The sequence below is a fragment of the Amphibalanus amphitrite genome, unplaced genomic scaffold, assembly GCF_019059575.1.
Source record: "Amphibalanus amphitrite isolate SeventyFive unplaced genomic scaffold, NRLGWU_Aamphi_draft 000257F_arrow, whole genome shotgun sequence".
Taxonomy (NCBI): domain Eukaryota; kingdom Metazoa; phylum Arthropoda; class Thecostraca; order Balanomorpha; family Balanidae; genus Amphibalanus; species Amphibalanus amphitrite.
The window spans coordinates 318561-331722 of record NW_024881752.1 but is presented as its reverse complement, the minus strand read 5'-3'; the positions used below and the strand labels follow the sequence as shown (position 1 = coordinate 331722).

The 13162-nt window shown below is 47.3% G+C and overlaps 2 protein-coding genes across 4 annotated transcripts in view; both read right to left on the bottom strand.

Annotated features, from left to right (window-relative positions):
• Positions 1 to 13162, bottom strand: part of LOC122386598 (disco-interacting protein 2-like) — a 73829-nt gene that overhangs the window by 23295 nt on the left and 37372 nt on the right. For all 3 annotated transcript variants that reach the window (XM_043375930.1, XM_043375929.1, XM_043375931.1), the window contains one exon: positions 5424 to 5555. In XM_043375930.1, coding sequence (XP_043231865.1) covers positions 5424 to 5555 — 132 coding nt within the window. The remainder of the gene's footprint in view (positions 1 to 5423; positions 5556 to 13162) is intronic.
• On the bottom strand, positions 6998 to 12842 carry LOC122386599. The gene is made up of 2 exons (XM_043375933.1): positions 8051 to 12842; positions 6998 to 7721 (listed from the first exon to the last, which is right to left on the bottom strand). The coding sequence occupies exons 1-2, from the start codon at positions 12510 to 12512 to the stop codon at positions 7384 to 7386; spliced, it is 4800 nt and encodes a 1599-aa protein (XP_043231868.1). The 5' UTR covers positions 12513 to 12842; the 3' UTR covers positions 6998 to 7383.

Here is a 13162-nt window from a genome sequence, read left to right as displayed (position 1 = left end):
GGTCAAATCACGGATTGAAATTTTGAGTCCCCCTATTTTTTCTACACCGATCGTCCGATCCAATTTCTGATGGTCGCATTCGATAGCTAGGGTCAGAATCTCGAGTTCCTTAATATATACCCTATTAAAAATATTTGACCTTAAAGGTCAAATCACGGATTGAAATTTTGAGTCCCCAATTTTTTCTACACCGATCGTCCGATCCAATTTCTGATGGTCGCATTCGATAGCTGGGGTCAGAATCTCGAGTTCCCTTATATATACCTTATTAAAAATATTTGACCTTAAAGGTCAAATCACGGATTGAAATTTTGAGTCCCCCTATTTTTTCTACACCGATCGTCCGATCCAATTTCTGGTGGTCGCATTCGATAGCTAGAGTCAGAATCTCGAGTTCGCTAATATATACCTTATTAAAAATATTTGACCTTAAAGGTCAAATCACGGATTGAAATTTTGAGTCCCCCTATTTTTTCTACACCGATCGTCCGATCCAATTTCTGATGGTCGCAATCGATACCTAGGGTCAGAATCTCGAGTTCCCTAATATAATAGAAAAAATAGTAGAAAAAATAGGGGGACTCAAAATTTCAATCCGTGATTTGACCTTTAAGGTCAAATATTTTTAGTAAGGTATATATTAGGGAACTCGAGATTCTGACCCTGGCTATCGAATGCGACCATCAGAAATCGGATCGGACGATCGGTGTAGAAAAAATAGGGGGACTCAAAATTTCAATCCGTGATTTGACCTTTAAGGTCAAATATTTTTAATAAGGTATATATTAGGGAATTCAAGATTCTGACCCTAGCTATCGAATGCGACCTTCAGAAATCGGATCGGACGATCGGTGTAGAAAAAATCGGGGACTCAAAATTTCAATCCGTGATGTGACCCTTAAGGTCGAATATCCGTGATTTGACCTTTAAGGTCAAATATTTTTTTATAAGGTATATATTAGGGAACTCGAGATTCTGACCCTAGCTATCGAATGCGACCATCAGAAATTGGATCGGACGATCGGTGTAGAAAAAATAGGGGGACTCAAAATTTCAATCCGTGATTTGACCTTTAAGGTCAAATATTTTTAATAAGGTATATATTAGGGAACTCGAGATTCTGACCCTAGCTATCGAATGCGACCATCAGAAATTGGATCGGACGATCGGTGTAGAAAAAAATAGGGGGACTCAAAATTTCAATCCGTGATTTGACCTTTAAGGTCAAATATTTTTAATAAGGTATATATTAGGGAACTCGAGATTCTGACCCTAGCTATCGAATGCGACCATCAGAAATTGGATCGGACGATCGGTGTAGAAAAAATAGGGGGACTCAAAATTTCAATCCGTGATTTGACCTTTAAGGTCAAATATTTTTAATAAGGTATATATTACGGAACTCGAGATTCTGACCCTAGCTATCGAATGCGACCATCAGAAATTGGATCGGACGATCGGTGTAGAAAAAATAGGGGGACTCAAAATTTCAATCCGTGATTTGACCTTTAAGGTCAAATATTTTTAATAAGGTATAAATTATGGAACTCGAGATTTTGACCCTAGCTATCGAATGCGACTATCAGAAATTGGATCGGACGATCGGTGTAGAAAAAATAGGGGGACTCAAAATTTCAATCCGTGATTTGACATTTAAGGTCAAATATTTTTAATAAGGTATATACTAGGGAACTCGAGATTCTGACCCTAGCTATCGAATGCGACCATCAGAAATTGGATCGGACGATCGGTGTAGAAAAAATAGGGGGACTCAAAATTTTAATCCGTGATTTGACCTTTAAGGTCAAATATTTTTAATAAGGTATATATTAGGGAACTCGAGATTCTGACCCTAGCTATCGAATGCGACCATCAGAAATTGCATCGGACGATCGGTGTAGAAAAAATAGTGGGACTCAAAATTTCAATCCGTGATTTGACCTTTAAGGTCAAATATTTTTAATAAGGTATATATTAGTGAATTCGAGATTCTGACCCTAGCTATCGAATGCGACCTTCAGAAATCGGATCGGACGATCGGTGTAGAAAAAATTGGGGGACTCAAAATTTCAATCCGTGATGTGACCTTTAAGGTGGAATATCTGTGATTTGACCTTTAAGGTCAAATATTTTTAATAAGCTATATATTAGGGAACTCGAGATTCTGACCCTAGCTATCGAATGTGACCATCAGAAGTTGGATCGGACGATCGGTGTAGAAAAAATAGGGGGACTCAAAATTTCAATCAGTGATTTGACCTTTAAGGTCAAATATTTTTAATAAGGTATAAATTATGGAACTCGAGATTTTGACCCTAGCTATCGAATGCGACTATCAGAAATTGGATCGGACGATCGGTGTAGAAAAAATAGGGGGACTCAAAATTTCAATCCGTGATTTGACCTTTAAGGTCAAATATTTTTAATAAGGTATATACTAGGGAACTCGAGATTCTGACCCTAGCTATCGAATGCGACCATCAGAAATTGGATCGGACGATCGGTGTAGAAAAATAGGGGGACTCAAAATTTTAATCCGTGATTTGACCTTTAAGGTCAAATATTTTTAATAAGGTATATATTAGGGAACTCGAGATTCTGACCCTAGCTATCGAATGCGACCATCAGAAATTGCATCGGACGATCGGTGTAGAAAAAATAGTGGGACTCAAAATTTCAATCCGTGATTTGACCTTTAAGGTCAAATATTTTTAATAAGGTATATATTAGGGAATTCGAGATTCTGACCCTAGCTATCGAATGCGACCTTCAGAAATCGGATCGGACGATCAGTGTAGAAAAAATTGGGGACTCAAAATTTCAATCCGTGATGTGACCTTTAAGGTGGAATATCTGTGATTTGACCTTTAAGGTCAAATATTTTTAATAAGCTATATATTAGGGAACTCGAGATTCTGACCCTAGCTATCGAATGTGACCATCAGAAATTGGATCGGACGATCGGTGTAGAAAAAGTAGGGGGACTCAAAATTTCAATCCGTGATTTGACCTTAAAGGTCAAATATTTTTAATAAGCTATATATAAGGGAACTCGAGATTCTGACCCTAGCTATCGAATGTGACCATCAGAAATTGGATCGGACGATCGGTGTAGAAAAAATAGGGGGACTCAAAATTTCAATCCGTGATTTGACCTTTAAGGTCAAATATTTTTAATAAGGTATATATTAGGGAATTCGAGATTCTGACCCTAGCTATCGAATGCGACCTTCAGAAATCGGATCGGACGATCGGTGTAGAAAAAATTGGGGGACTCAAAATTTCAATCCGTGACGTGACCTTTAAGGTGGAATATCTGTGATTTGACCTTTAAGGTCAAATATTTTTAATAAGCTATATATTAGGGAACTCGAGATTCTGACCCTAGCTATCGAATGTGACCATCAGAAATTGGATCGGACGATCGGTGTAGAAAAAATAGGGGGACTCAAAATTTCAATCCGTGATTTGACCTTAAAGGTCAAATATTTTTAATAAGCTATATATAAGGGAACTCGAGATTCTGACCCTAGCTATCGAATGTGACCATCAGAAATTGGATCGGACGATCGGTGTAGAAAAAATAGGGGGACTCAAAATTTCAATGCGTGATTTGACCTTTAAGGTCAAATATTTTTAATAAGGTATATATTTAGGAACTCGAGATTCTGACCCTAGCTATCGAATGCGACCATCAGAAATTGGATCGGACGATCGGTGTAGGAAAGATTGGGGACTCAAAATTTCAATCCGTGATTTGACCTTTAAGGTCAAATATTTTTAATAAGGTATATACTAGGGAATTCGAGATTCTGACCCTACCTATCGAATGCGACCTTCAGAAATTGGATCGGACGATCGGTGTAGAAAAAAATCGGGGGACTCAAAAATTCAATCCGTCATGTGACCCTTAAGGTCGAATATCCGTGATTTGACCTTTAAGGTCAAATATTTTTTATAAGGTATATATTAGGGAACTCGAGATTCTGACCCTAGCTATCGAATGCGACCATCAGAAATTGGATCGGACGATCGGTGTAGAAAAAATAGGGGGACTCAAAATTTCAATCCGTGATTTGACCTTTAAGGTCAAATATTTTTAATAAGGTATATATTAGGGAACTCGAGTTTCTGACCCTGGCTATAAAATGCGACCATCAGAAATCGGATCGGACGATCGGTGTAGAAAAAATTGGGGACTCAAAATTTCAATGCGTGATTTGACCTTTAAGGTCAAATATTTTTAATAAGATATATATTTAGGAACTCCAGATTCTAACCCTAGCTATCACATGCGACCATCAGAAATTGGATCGGACGATCGGTGTAGAAAAAATTGGGGACTCAAAATTTCAATCCGTGATTTGACCTTTAAGGTCAAATATTTTTTTTATGAGGTATATATTAGGGAACTCGAGATTCTGACCCTAGCTATCGAATGCGACCATCAGAAATTGGATCGGACGATCGGTGTAGAAAAAATAGGGGGACTCAAAATTTCAATCCGTGATTTGACCTTTAAGGTCAAATATTTTTAATAAGATATATATTAGGGAATTCGAGATTCTGACCCTAGCTATCGAATGCGACCTTCAGAAATCGGATCGGACGATCGTTGTAGAAAAAATCGGGGGACTCAAAATTTCAATCCGTGATTTGACCTTTAAGGTCAAATATTTTTAATAAGGTATATATTAGGGAACTCGAGATTCTGACCCTAGCTATCGAATGCGACCATCAGAAATTTGATCGGACGATCGGTGTAGAAAAAAATAGGGGGACTCAAATTTTAATCCGTGATTTGACCTTTAAGGTCAAATATTTTTAATAAGGTATATATTAGGGAACTCGAGATTCTGACCCTAGCTATCGAATGCGTCCATCAGAAATCGGATCGGACGATCGGTGTAGAAAAAATAGGGGGACTCAAAATTTCAATCCGTGATTTGACCTTTAAGGTCAAATATTTTTAATAAGGTATATATTAGGGAATTCGAGATTATGACCCTTGCTTTCGAATGCGACCTTCAGAAATCGGATCGGACGATCGGTGTAGGAAAAATCGGGGACTCAATTTCAATCCGTGATTTGACCTTGAAGATGACCTTGAAATTTGAAATGAATACGATATTCGGAATCAGCGTCCCAAACTGCATCGGATAGGTTGGGTTTAGTTGAAATTCGGACTCGACGCTGAATCCGTCGCGGAATACGACGCTAACTTCACGCACGTCCACTTAGGCGACGGTTTACAGGACACTTGCATGGAAACTTTCAGACACATAAAGTTCTGATAAGAAGCTAAAAGGGTCCCTCCACGATAATGCCTACCTATGTACACCATATGAAGACCCCCTCGCCCCCACATTACCATCCACCACACGCCAATCTACCCCCGACTTCCCGCTGACAATCCCACATACCTCCGTGCGCCTCGTCCAGCGCGGCCGTGATGCTGGTACTGCTGTTGACGCGTACAGAGGCCATGTGCGGCGGCTGGTAGCGCGAGCTGCGACTGCTGCCCGTGTTGTGGGTCACGTCCGGAGGCTCACAGTCTGTTGAGAGAGAGAGAGAGAGAGAGAGAGAGAGAGAGAGAGAGAGAGAGAGAGAGAGAGAGAGAGAGAGAGAGAGAGAGAGGGGTGAGTCACGAAGCTGTGTAGTGTAGAGTGGAGGCACGGTTTGAGCAGTAAGGACTGAGGTTAAGAATTAAGCCTTTTGACTGTCACCAAATGCGGCCGCTTAGACCTCGATAGCTTCAGCGAACTTTTGTAATTACGGGTTATGAAGAGTGCCATTACAGGGACATCAAATGTCTGACAATATAGTCCTTCAGACTTTAAAAAAGGCTAAGTGAGGCGATAGATAAAACAATACGACCCATTAGCTGAACAACGGTGGTGGTGCCAAGCAAATCACGCGACTATTCACCACACCAGCATCACCCAGCCCACTGGACTACCGGCGGACACGGCGAGAGCTTGGATAGCAGGTCTATTCATTATACACAAATTCATGGCGCCTGATAACAGCGGGCGCACACCACACCACACCGCCACACTAAGCTTTAGGACCCGGCCCGTTCCAGCCATAAGCACATGAACGTTGCTCTGTTCAACACAACACCACTCTTTCATTCATGTGCCCCCCCCCCCCCCCGTAACGCTGACCACGCCTGTCACCACTCTACAACTTCTGACAGTCATTCGAGCAATCCACGTGTCATGGGAATGTCCCAGCCCATCAGCAAACGACATCGCCTCAGGGCCGTCATAAAGCAGCTCTGTCCCACGACCTGGCCATGTTAAACACCACATCCCTTCCAGCCTCGAAAACAGACTGGCATATGACCATCGTATACAATTCAGCCCCATTTCGCCACCCGATTTCATAAGACCTAACAGCCGGCGGCGTCTGTCCTAGGCCGTAAGCTTCAATTAACCTGATTTGTAGCTCGGAAACACCCTGCCTGTGTTCGCTAACAGTATCAGCTATCAGAGCTATCGGTTGCAGCGGGCCAGTTTCGCAGGCGGCACCTGTTTAGCACGGAGCCGGCGCCGGCTTCAATCGACGGCATCTAATGAGATCTCTACTGCTCTCGACTGCCAAGTAAACTGCTCCGGCAACTAGCACACAGCGGCAGTCAACAGCCGCTCGGCTGGCACGGGAGCTCAAAGTTAGAGGCGGAGAACGGTGAGAGAAGGGCGGCGAGAGACGGACTGGTGTGGAAAAGTGGAGGGAGAGAGACGGATATGGACTGTTGGGAGATGGTAGAGACTGGAAAGAGACATTAGACAACAAATATAAGAGACAGTGAACGGTGGACGGAGAGATACAGATAGGGAGGATGGTAAAAGGACAAAGTGAGGCAGGTTCGGCCAAATCCATCTATCCTAAAACGAAGATACCATGTGTGTTTGTGGTATCATGTGACAGGCGAAGGAATCGCAATACACCACACTGACGATCACAACCACAAAGCAGAGCAGTTCTACGCCACATATAATAACTGTCAAGGTGTTGAGTCTTTCCACTTATGATTGCCTTATTAAGGTTTCAATTCAACTTCAGTTAAGCAAATTACGTTAATATCATTTTTACTCAATGTGCTACGTCACTGTGTCTAGCAACTCAAATTACTCAAATTAATATCAAAAATAAAAGTCTACGATTCAAATCCCTTTTCTATTCTCTCCAAAATTCATTCGCTCTCTCCAGTCACATAACATTCTCAATTTCTTGTGACACACATTCTCTGCACGTACACTTTTGACAAACATACTCTTTTTCTGTAGAGCTTAAATAAATGCGCATTGCGCACCTCCCGTTAGCAATCACAATCCTCTTTGGATATTCTACATTCTCCCCCGGGGTGGAATTCATTCCTCAGGTGGAGAGGCCGCCTCCAGCAGGTACAGCTTCTGAATAGGACGCCGCACGTCCCCCCGGAGGGTGTGCACGGTCGCGGCCCGGGACCGCCCGTCCCGGCCAGGGTGCAGGGTCTTCACTGTGCCCGTGGTCCAGACGAGCCGGTTGGATGACCTCTCCCCCTCGATCAGCACAACATCGCCCGGTGCCGGCTCGAGGTCCACTCTTGAGGCGTTGTGACGGAAGTCTCGCAAGTTCCGAAGGTACTCGCGCTGCCACCGAGTCCACAGGCTGGTGACGATCCTCTGCTGGTAGCGGCGCCTCCGCGTCAGCTGTTCCGATTGCCTCCCGGCAGCCTCGCTCCGTTCGAAGGCACAGTGCAGAAAGTCAGCGGGTCGTAGCGGTTGAATATCATCGGGATCATCGCTGACGGGCGTTAGAGGTCTCGCATTGATCGCTGACTCCACCGAGCACAGAACGGTCTCCAACTCTTCCCACAACATCAGTGAAGATCCCAGGGTGCGTCGCAGAGCGGCCTTGGTGAGTCCCACCATCCGCTCCCAAAAGCCGCCCCACCACGGAGCGCGCTCAACGATGAAGTGCCATTTGACACCCTCTGCAGCCAGCACGGACGCAGCGCCACGGAATGTTGTGGCGTTGTCACTCATGAGGCTGGCCGGGCAGCCTCGTCGGGCGCTAAATCGGCGGTAAGCCTTCATGAAGTCCTCTGTTGTCAGCGACTTCACCATTTCCAGATGAACTGCACGAACTACTGCGCAGGTGAAGACGGCGATATACGCCTTGAGGGGGCAGGAATTTCTTCCCTGTCTCACATACAGTGGCCCTGCGAAGTCCACACCTGTTCTGCTGAAGGGCCGGGCCGGTGTGGTCCGACTGCGGGGTAGAGGGGCCGGCCTCTGGTGGCAGAACGGTCTGGCGCGGAACAGGTGGCAGCTCCGACAGCTCAGCAGCACTGACCGCACCTTCTGTCGTCCCCGAACGATCCAATACCGATCACGGATGGCGCTCAGAACTTGCGGGGTGCCGGCATGACACAGCTGCTTGTGCGTCTTCTCGATCAAGAGATGTACGAATCTATGATCCGGTGGCATGATGATTGGCCGCTTTTCCTCCTCTGGCAGCGCAGCATAGTGCAGCCTACCTTCCTTTCTCAGGACCTCCCCGTCCAAGAACGGACCGAGATCTTTTATTCTCGATCCAGGGGGCACGGTGTGACCGGCTTTCAGAGCCTCCACTTCTTCACTGAACTGAGAGCGTTGCGCGTCCAGAATCCAAAGTCGCTCCGCCCTCGCGAGCTCTTCTGCTGTCATGATACCGTCTTGCTTCTCTGACGATCTGCTATTACAGATCCAGCGCAGGACGTAAGCTGTGACTCTCAGGAGCTTGTTCAAACTGCTGAACCGTTGAATATTGATCAAACGACCAATACCTGGCGCAGGCTCATAGCTGCTGGAGGCCGGAAGTGCTTGCTTTCTCTCTTCGACCTTGCATTCCGCAGGTTCCTGTTCATTTCGCATCCCCTGTGGCCATCTGATTTTCGCTTCTCTGAGCCACTCAAGTCCGTGCAGCCAGAATTCACCTTTCATTTTCTCCGCAGGCGTGCCGCGGGAAGGCAGGTCGGCGGGATTCTCCGCTCCGGGACAGTGGTTCCAGGCAGCAGGAGAGCTGAGACTTTGGATCTCGCAGACTCGGTTCTTCACGAACACACCCCAGCGTCTGGCGTCGCTACGGATCCAGTGCAGAGCCACCATCGAGTCCGTCCAGAAGTACACGGCTTGTGGTGTCGCGTGCAGCTGCTGCCTAACATAGCAAGCTAGCCGAGCACCAATCAGGGCCGCTGTCAGCTCCAGTCTCGGCAGTGACACCGGCTGGCGAGGTGTGAGCCGCGACTTGGACATCACCAGGGCAGGCGGGCCGACTGCCTGATCCTGTTCAGCGGCTCTTGTGTACGCCACAGCAGCGTACGCCTCTTTGCTGGCATCACAGAAGATGTGGAGCTGGTATCCGTCTTGAAGTCTGTTTCCATAGGGTCTGGGCACAGAGAAGCCGTTCAGTTGATGGAGCTCCGTCAGCCATTGTCTCCAGCTCCTGCAGACACCCTCGGAAGCCCGCTGGTCCCAGGCCAGACCCTCCAGCCACAGCTGTTTCAGCATCATCTTGGTGCGCACGGAGAATGGTGTAAGCATTCCTAACGGATCGAAGAAACGTGCTGACATGCGAAGAATACTCCTCTTCGTCTCTGGTGCTTCGGTAGTGAGCTCCGCGAACTTGCGTGTTTCAAACACCAGCTTGTCTTGGTCTGGAATCCAGTTTATTCCTAACACCTTGCAAGCTGTGTCAGGATGGGCTCCGAGCACCTTGGTCTGTTCACCGCTGCTTATGTCTTCTGACCGGCTCACCGTCCACTTTCTCATGTTCATCCGTGCGGCTTCAAATATTTCCCTGGTTCGCTCAACCAGAGTCTGCGCCTCCTCCTGAGTGTCCACGCTTGTTATCAAGTCATCACAGTAGATGTCCCTCTGTAACTTGTCAACCAGGTCCCGATCTGACTCTCCATACTGCTGCAGGTGTTTTCTGAGGGCGGCCTGCAGTAGGAACGGTGAGGGCTTGACTCCGAAAACTACTCGAGTCATCCGGTAGAGAACTGGATCTCGATCGGTGGCGTTCTCCCTCCAGAGAAACCGTGTCACATCCCTGTCTTCAGGATGGAGCGACAGCTGCAGAAAAGCCTTCTCTATGTCCGCTGTCACGCCCACGCTCTTCGTCCGGAATCTCAGGAGCACCCCTGTCAGGTCAGCGATCAAGTTGGGTCCCGCCAGGAGGTGGTCGTTCAGTGACTGATTCGGAGGGCCAGCTGCCGCATCAAACACCACTCTGACTTTATCATCCTTGTATACTGCGTGGTTAGGAAGGACGTGCACCGGTCCATCTGGAACAGCCGGCGCCTTCTCAGCATGTCCCTGCTCTAAGTAGTCTTGCATCGCATCATCATATTGCTTGAGACGCCCGTTTTTTCGTAGTTGTCTTTCACAGACCTCAAGGCGAACCAGAGCCTGCGCTTCATTTGTCTGTATCTCTACATGTCCGGGCTTCCAGGGCCAGCGGACTTCATACCGACCATCTGGAAGGCGGTTACAAGTATCTTCGAAGTGTTTTGTAGCGAGTTCTTCCAGTTCTCTCTTAGAGTCGCGGTCACTGACTCCTTCGCTGCTTATCCCAATGCGTTCCAGGTTCCATAGCTCTTCCAGAAGGCGATCAGTCGACTCGGCCCTGATGAAGTTCACGATACTTGGCGTCGACTCTGTGATGCTCCGGCCTGAACGGCCAGCCAGAATCCAGCCGAATCGTGATCCCATGGCCACGGGTCCGTCCTCTCCCTTCTTCATCCTCCCGTCAATCACATCTTGCATGTAGTCAAGACCGATTAGGATATCGATCTCTTCGTTGAGGGGATCAGCGCTGGGCTCCTCAGCCAGTTTCAGGCCAGCTAAATGCAGATGGCCACGGAGATCCTCTTGCGTCACGGCCGGAGGTGGACTGCAGATGACTGGCATTTCGTAAGCTGTCAGAGTGATTCTGCTATCCTCGTTATGTGTTGCTGATAGGGTTGCTTTTACCCTATCACTGGCCTGTTGCAGCCCCTGGCCGCCTCCGAAGGTGTGGACCCGCAGGTGCTCCTGGCTCAGCACCTCGCAGCCCAACTCACGCGCTGTCTTCGTCCGTATGAAAGACTGGTTGCTTCCAGAGTCCAGCATTATTCTGACAAGTCGTGCTCCTGTTGCTCCTGTCGCTTTTACCTGGGCCGTCTGCATCAGAACTGCTCCTTCCTTTCTAGTCATGTTGGTGCTAGCTGCCGTCGCTGATGCCTCCCGTACGTTTCCATCTCGCGCGCTGGAGCTGGCAGTAGATGGCAAGCTGGACCGCGGAGCGCAGACCAGCTGGTTGTGCTTCCCACCGCAAAGCGGACATCTGGGCTTGTCCTCCCGGCAGTGCGCGGCGAGGTGTCCCGGCTGAAAGCACAGGAAGCAGGCCCCACGCCGCATCGCCTGCTCTCGACGCTCCGCGGCTGAGAGCGTCTGAGCCCTTCGGCACTCTTCGGTCGGGTGTGGAAACTGGCAGAACAGACAGTTCTGGCCCTGTTCTCGAGAAGTTCGCAGCGCTGTCGCTGAGCTAGTGGTTCTGGATGGTGCGTGCGCGGTATGGTCTTCCGTGACCGTCGCACGCCTACTCAGACTGCTGGGAGACCGATCATGGGCTTCCAAGAACCTTTGCGCGTACTCAGCTAGCTCATCTAAGCAGTAGGTGGCCTTTTCTCGCAAATAGATGGCGAGGGGCTTGGGACAGGTGTTCATAAACTGTTCGTGAATGATCAAGTTTTTCAGACCATCGAATGACTGATCAGTTTTAGTCAGCGTGATCCATTTCTCTAGGTAACTAGCCAGACGAAAAATAAACTGCTGGGGGCTCTCATCCGGCTCCGGCTTGGCATCACGCATTCTTAGCCGGTAGCCTTCCCCAGTGAGGCCATACCTGTGCAGGAGAGCCGACTTCAGTTTCATGTAGTCGTTTGCGTCATCCTCCTTCATTCGGGTGTAAACTTCGAGCGCTCGACCTGACAGCAAAGCGCTGAGACTGACAGCCCATTCCGATTCGTCCCATCCGTTTACTCTGGCCAGTCGCTCAAATCGGTTAAGGTAGCTGTCAAGATCATCCTTGCCATCCGTAAACGCAGGCAGTTTGGGTCGCTTGACGGCCGGCCCTGAATGGGCAGGCTCGCTCGGCTGCTGCGGCTCCCTGGAACCACCGGTGCTCTCTAATTCTGCTCTCTCCAATCTCAATCGCTCCATTTCCAGCTCATGTCGTCTTAAGAGTTCTCGCTCTTCTCTTTCTTCTCGTCTTGTCTTGTCTTCTCTTTCTTCTTTTCTCGCCTTTTCTTCTCTTTCTTCTTGTCTTGCCTTTTCTTCTCTTTCTTCTTGTCTTGCCTTTTCTTCTCTTTCTTCTTGTCTTGCCTTTGCCCTCTCTGCCCTGTCTGCCTGCTCGTTCGCATACTTCAAGGCTGATTCGCCGCTTAAACCATACTTCTCGGCCAGTTCCAAGTATTCTTTGAGTCCTGCCAGGGTCGCCATAATGTTGAGTCTTTCCACTTATGATTGCCTTATTAAGGTTTCAATTCAACTTCAGTTAAGCAAATTACGTTAATATCATTTTTACTCAATGTGCTACGTCACTGTGTCTAGCAACTCAAATTACTCAAATTAATATCAAAAATAAAAGTCTACGATTCAAATCCCTTTTCTATTCTCTCCAAAATTCATTCGCTCTCTCCAGTCACATAACATTCTCAATTTCTTGTGACACACATTCTCTGCACGTACACTTTTGACAAACATACTCTTTTTCTGTAGAGCTTAAATAAATGCGCATTGCGCACCTCCCGTTAGCAATCACAATCCTCTTTGGATATTCTACACAAGGCTCGTCAACATGCCATATCAATCATATCAGGAAGTTTCTGAATGTGGGCGTTGGACGGGCCACCGACTGACCCCATTTGCGCTAATAGTTATAGATCACAGGCGGACACATGATAGCCAGGTGGCGCCACGTGCTACAGAAAACTGACCCAGACGCGGCACCTGAGGCGAGATGAGATCTAGCGGAAATGTGAACTAGTTTTTAGCTGCAACTCCATATCTAAAAATACTCACGAAAAGATGATGTGAACCATCATAAAAAAACAAAGCAACTGGTTGCAAACATGCTTACTAAGACCAGC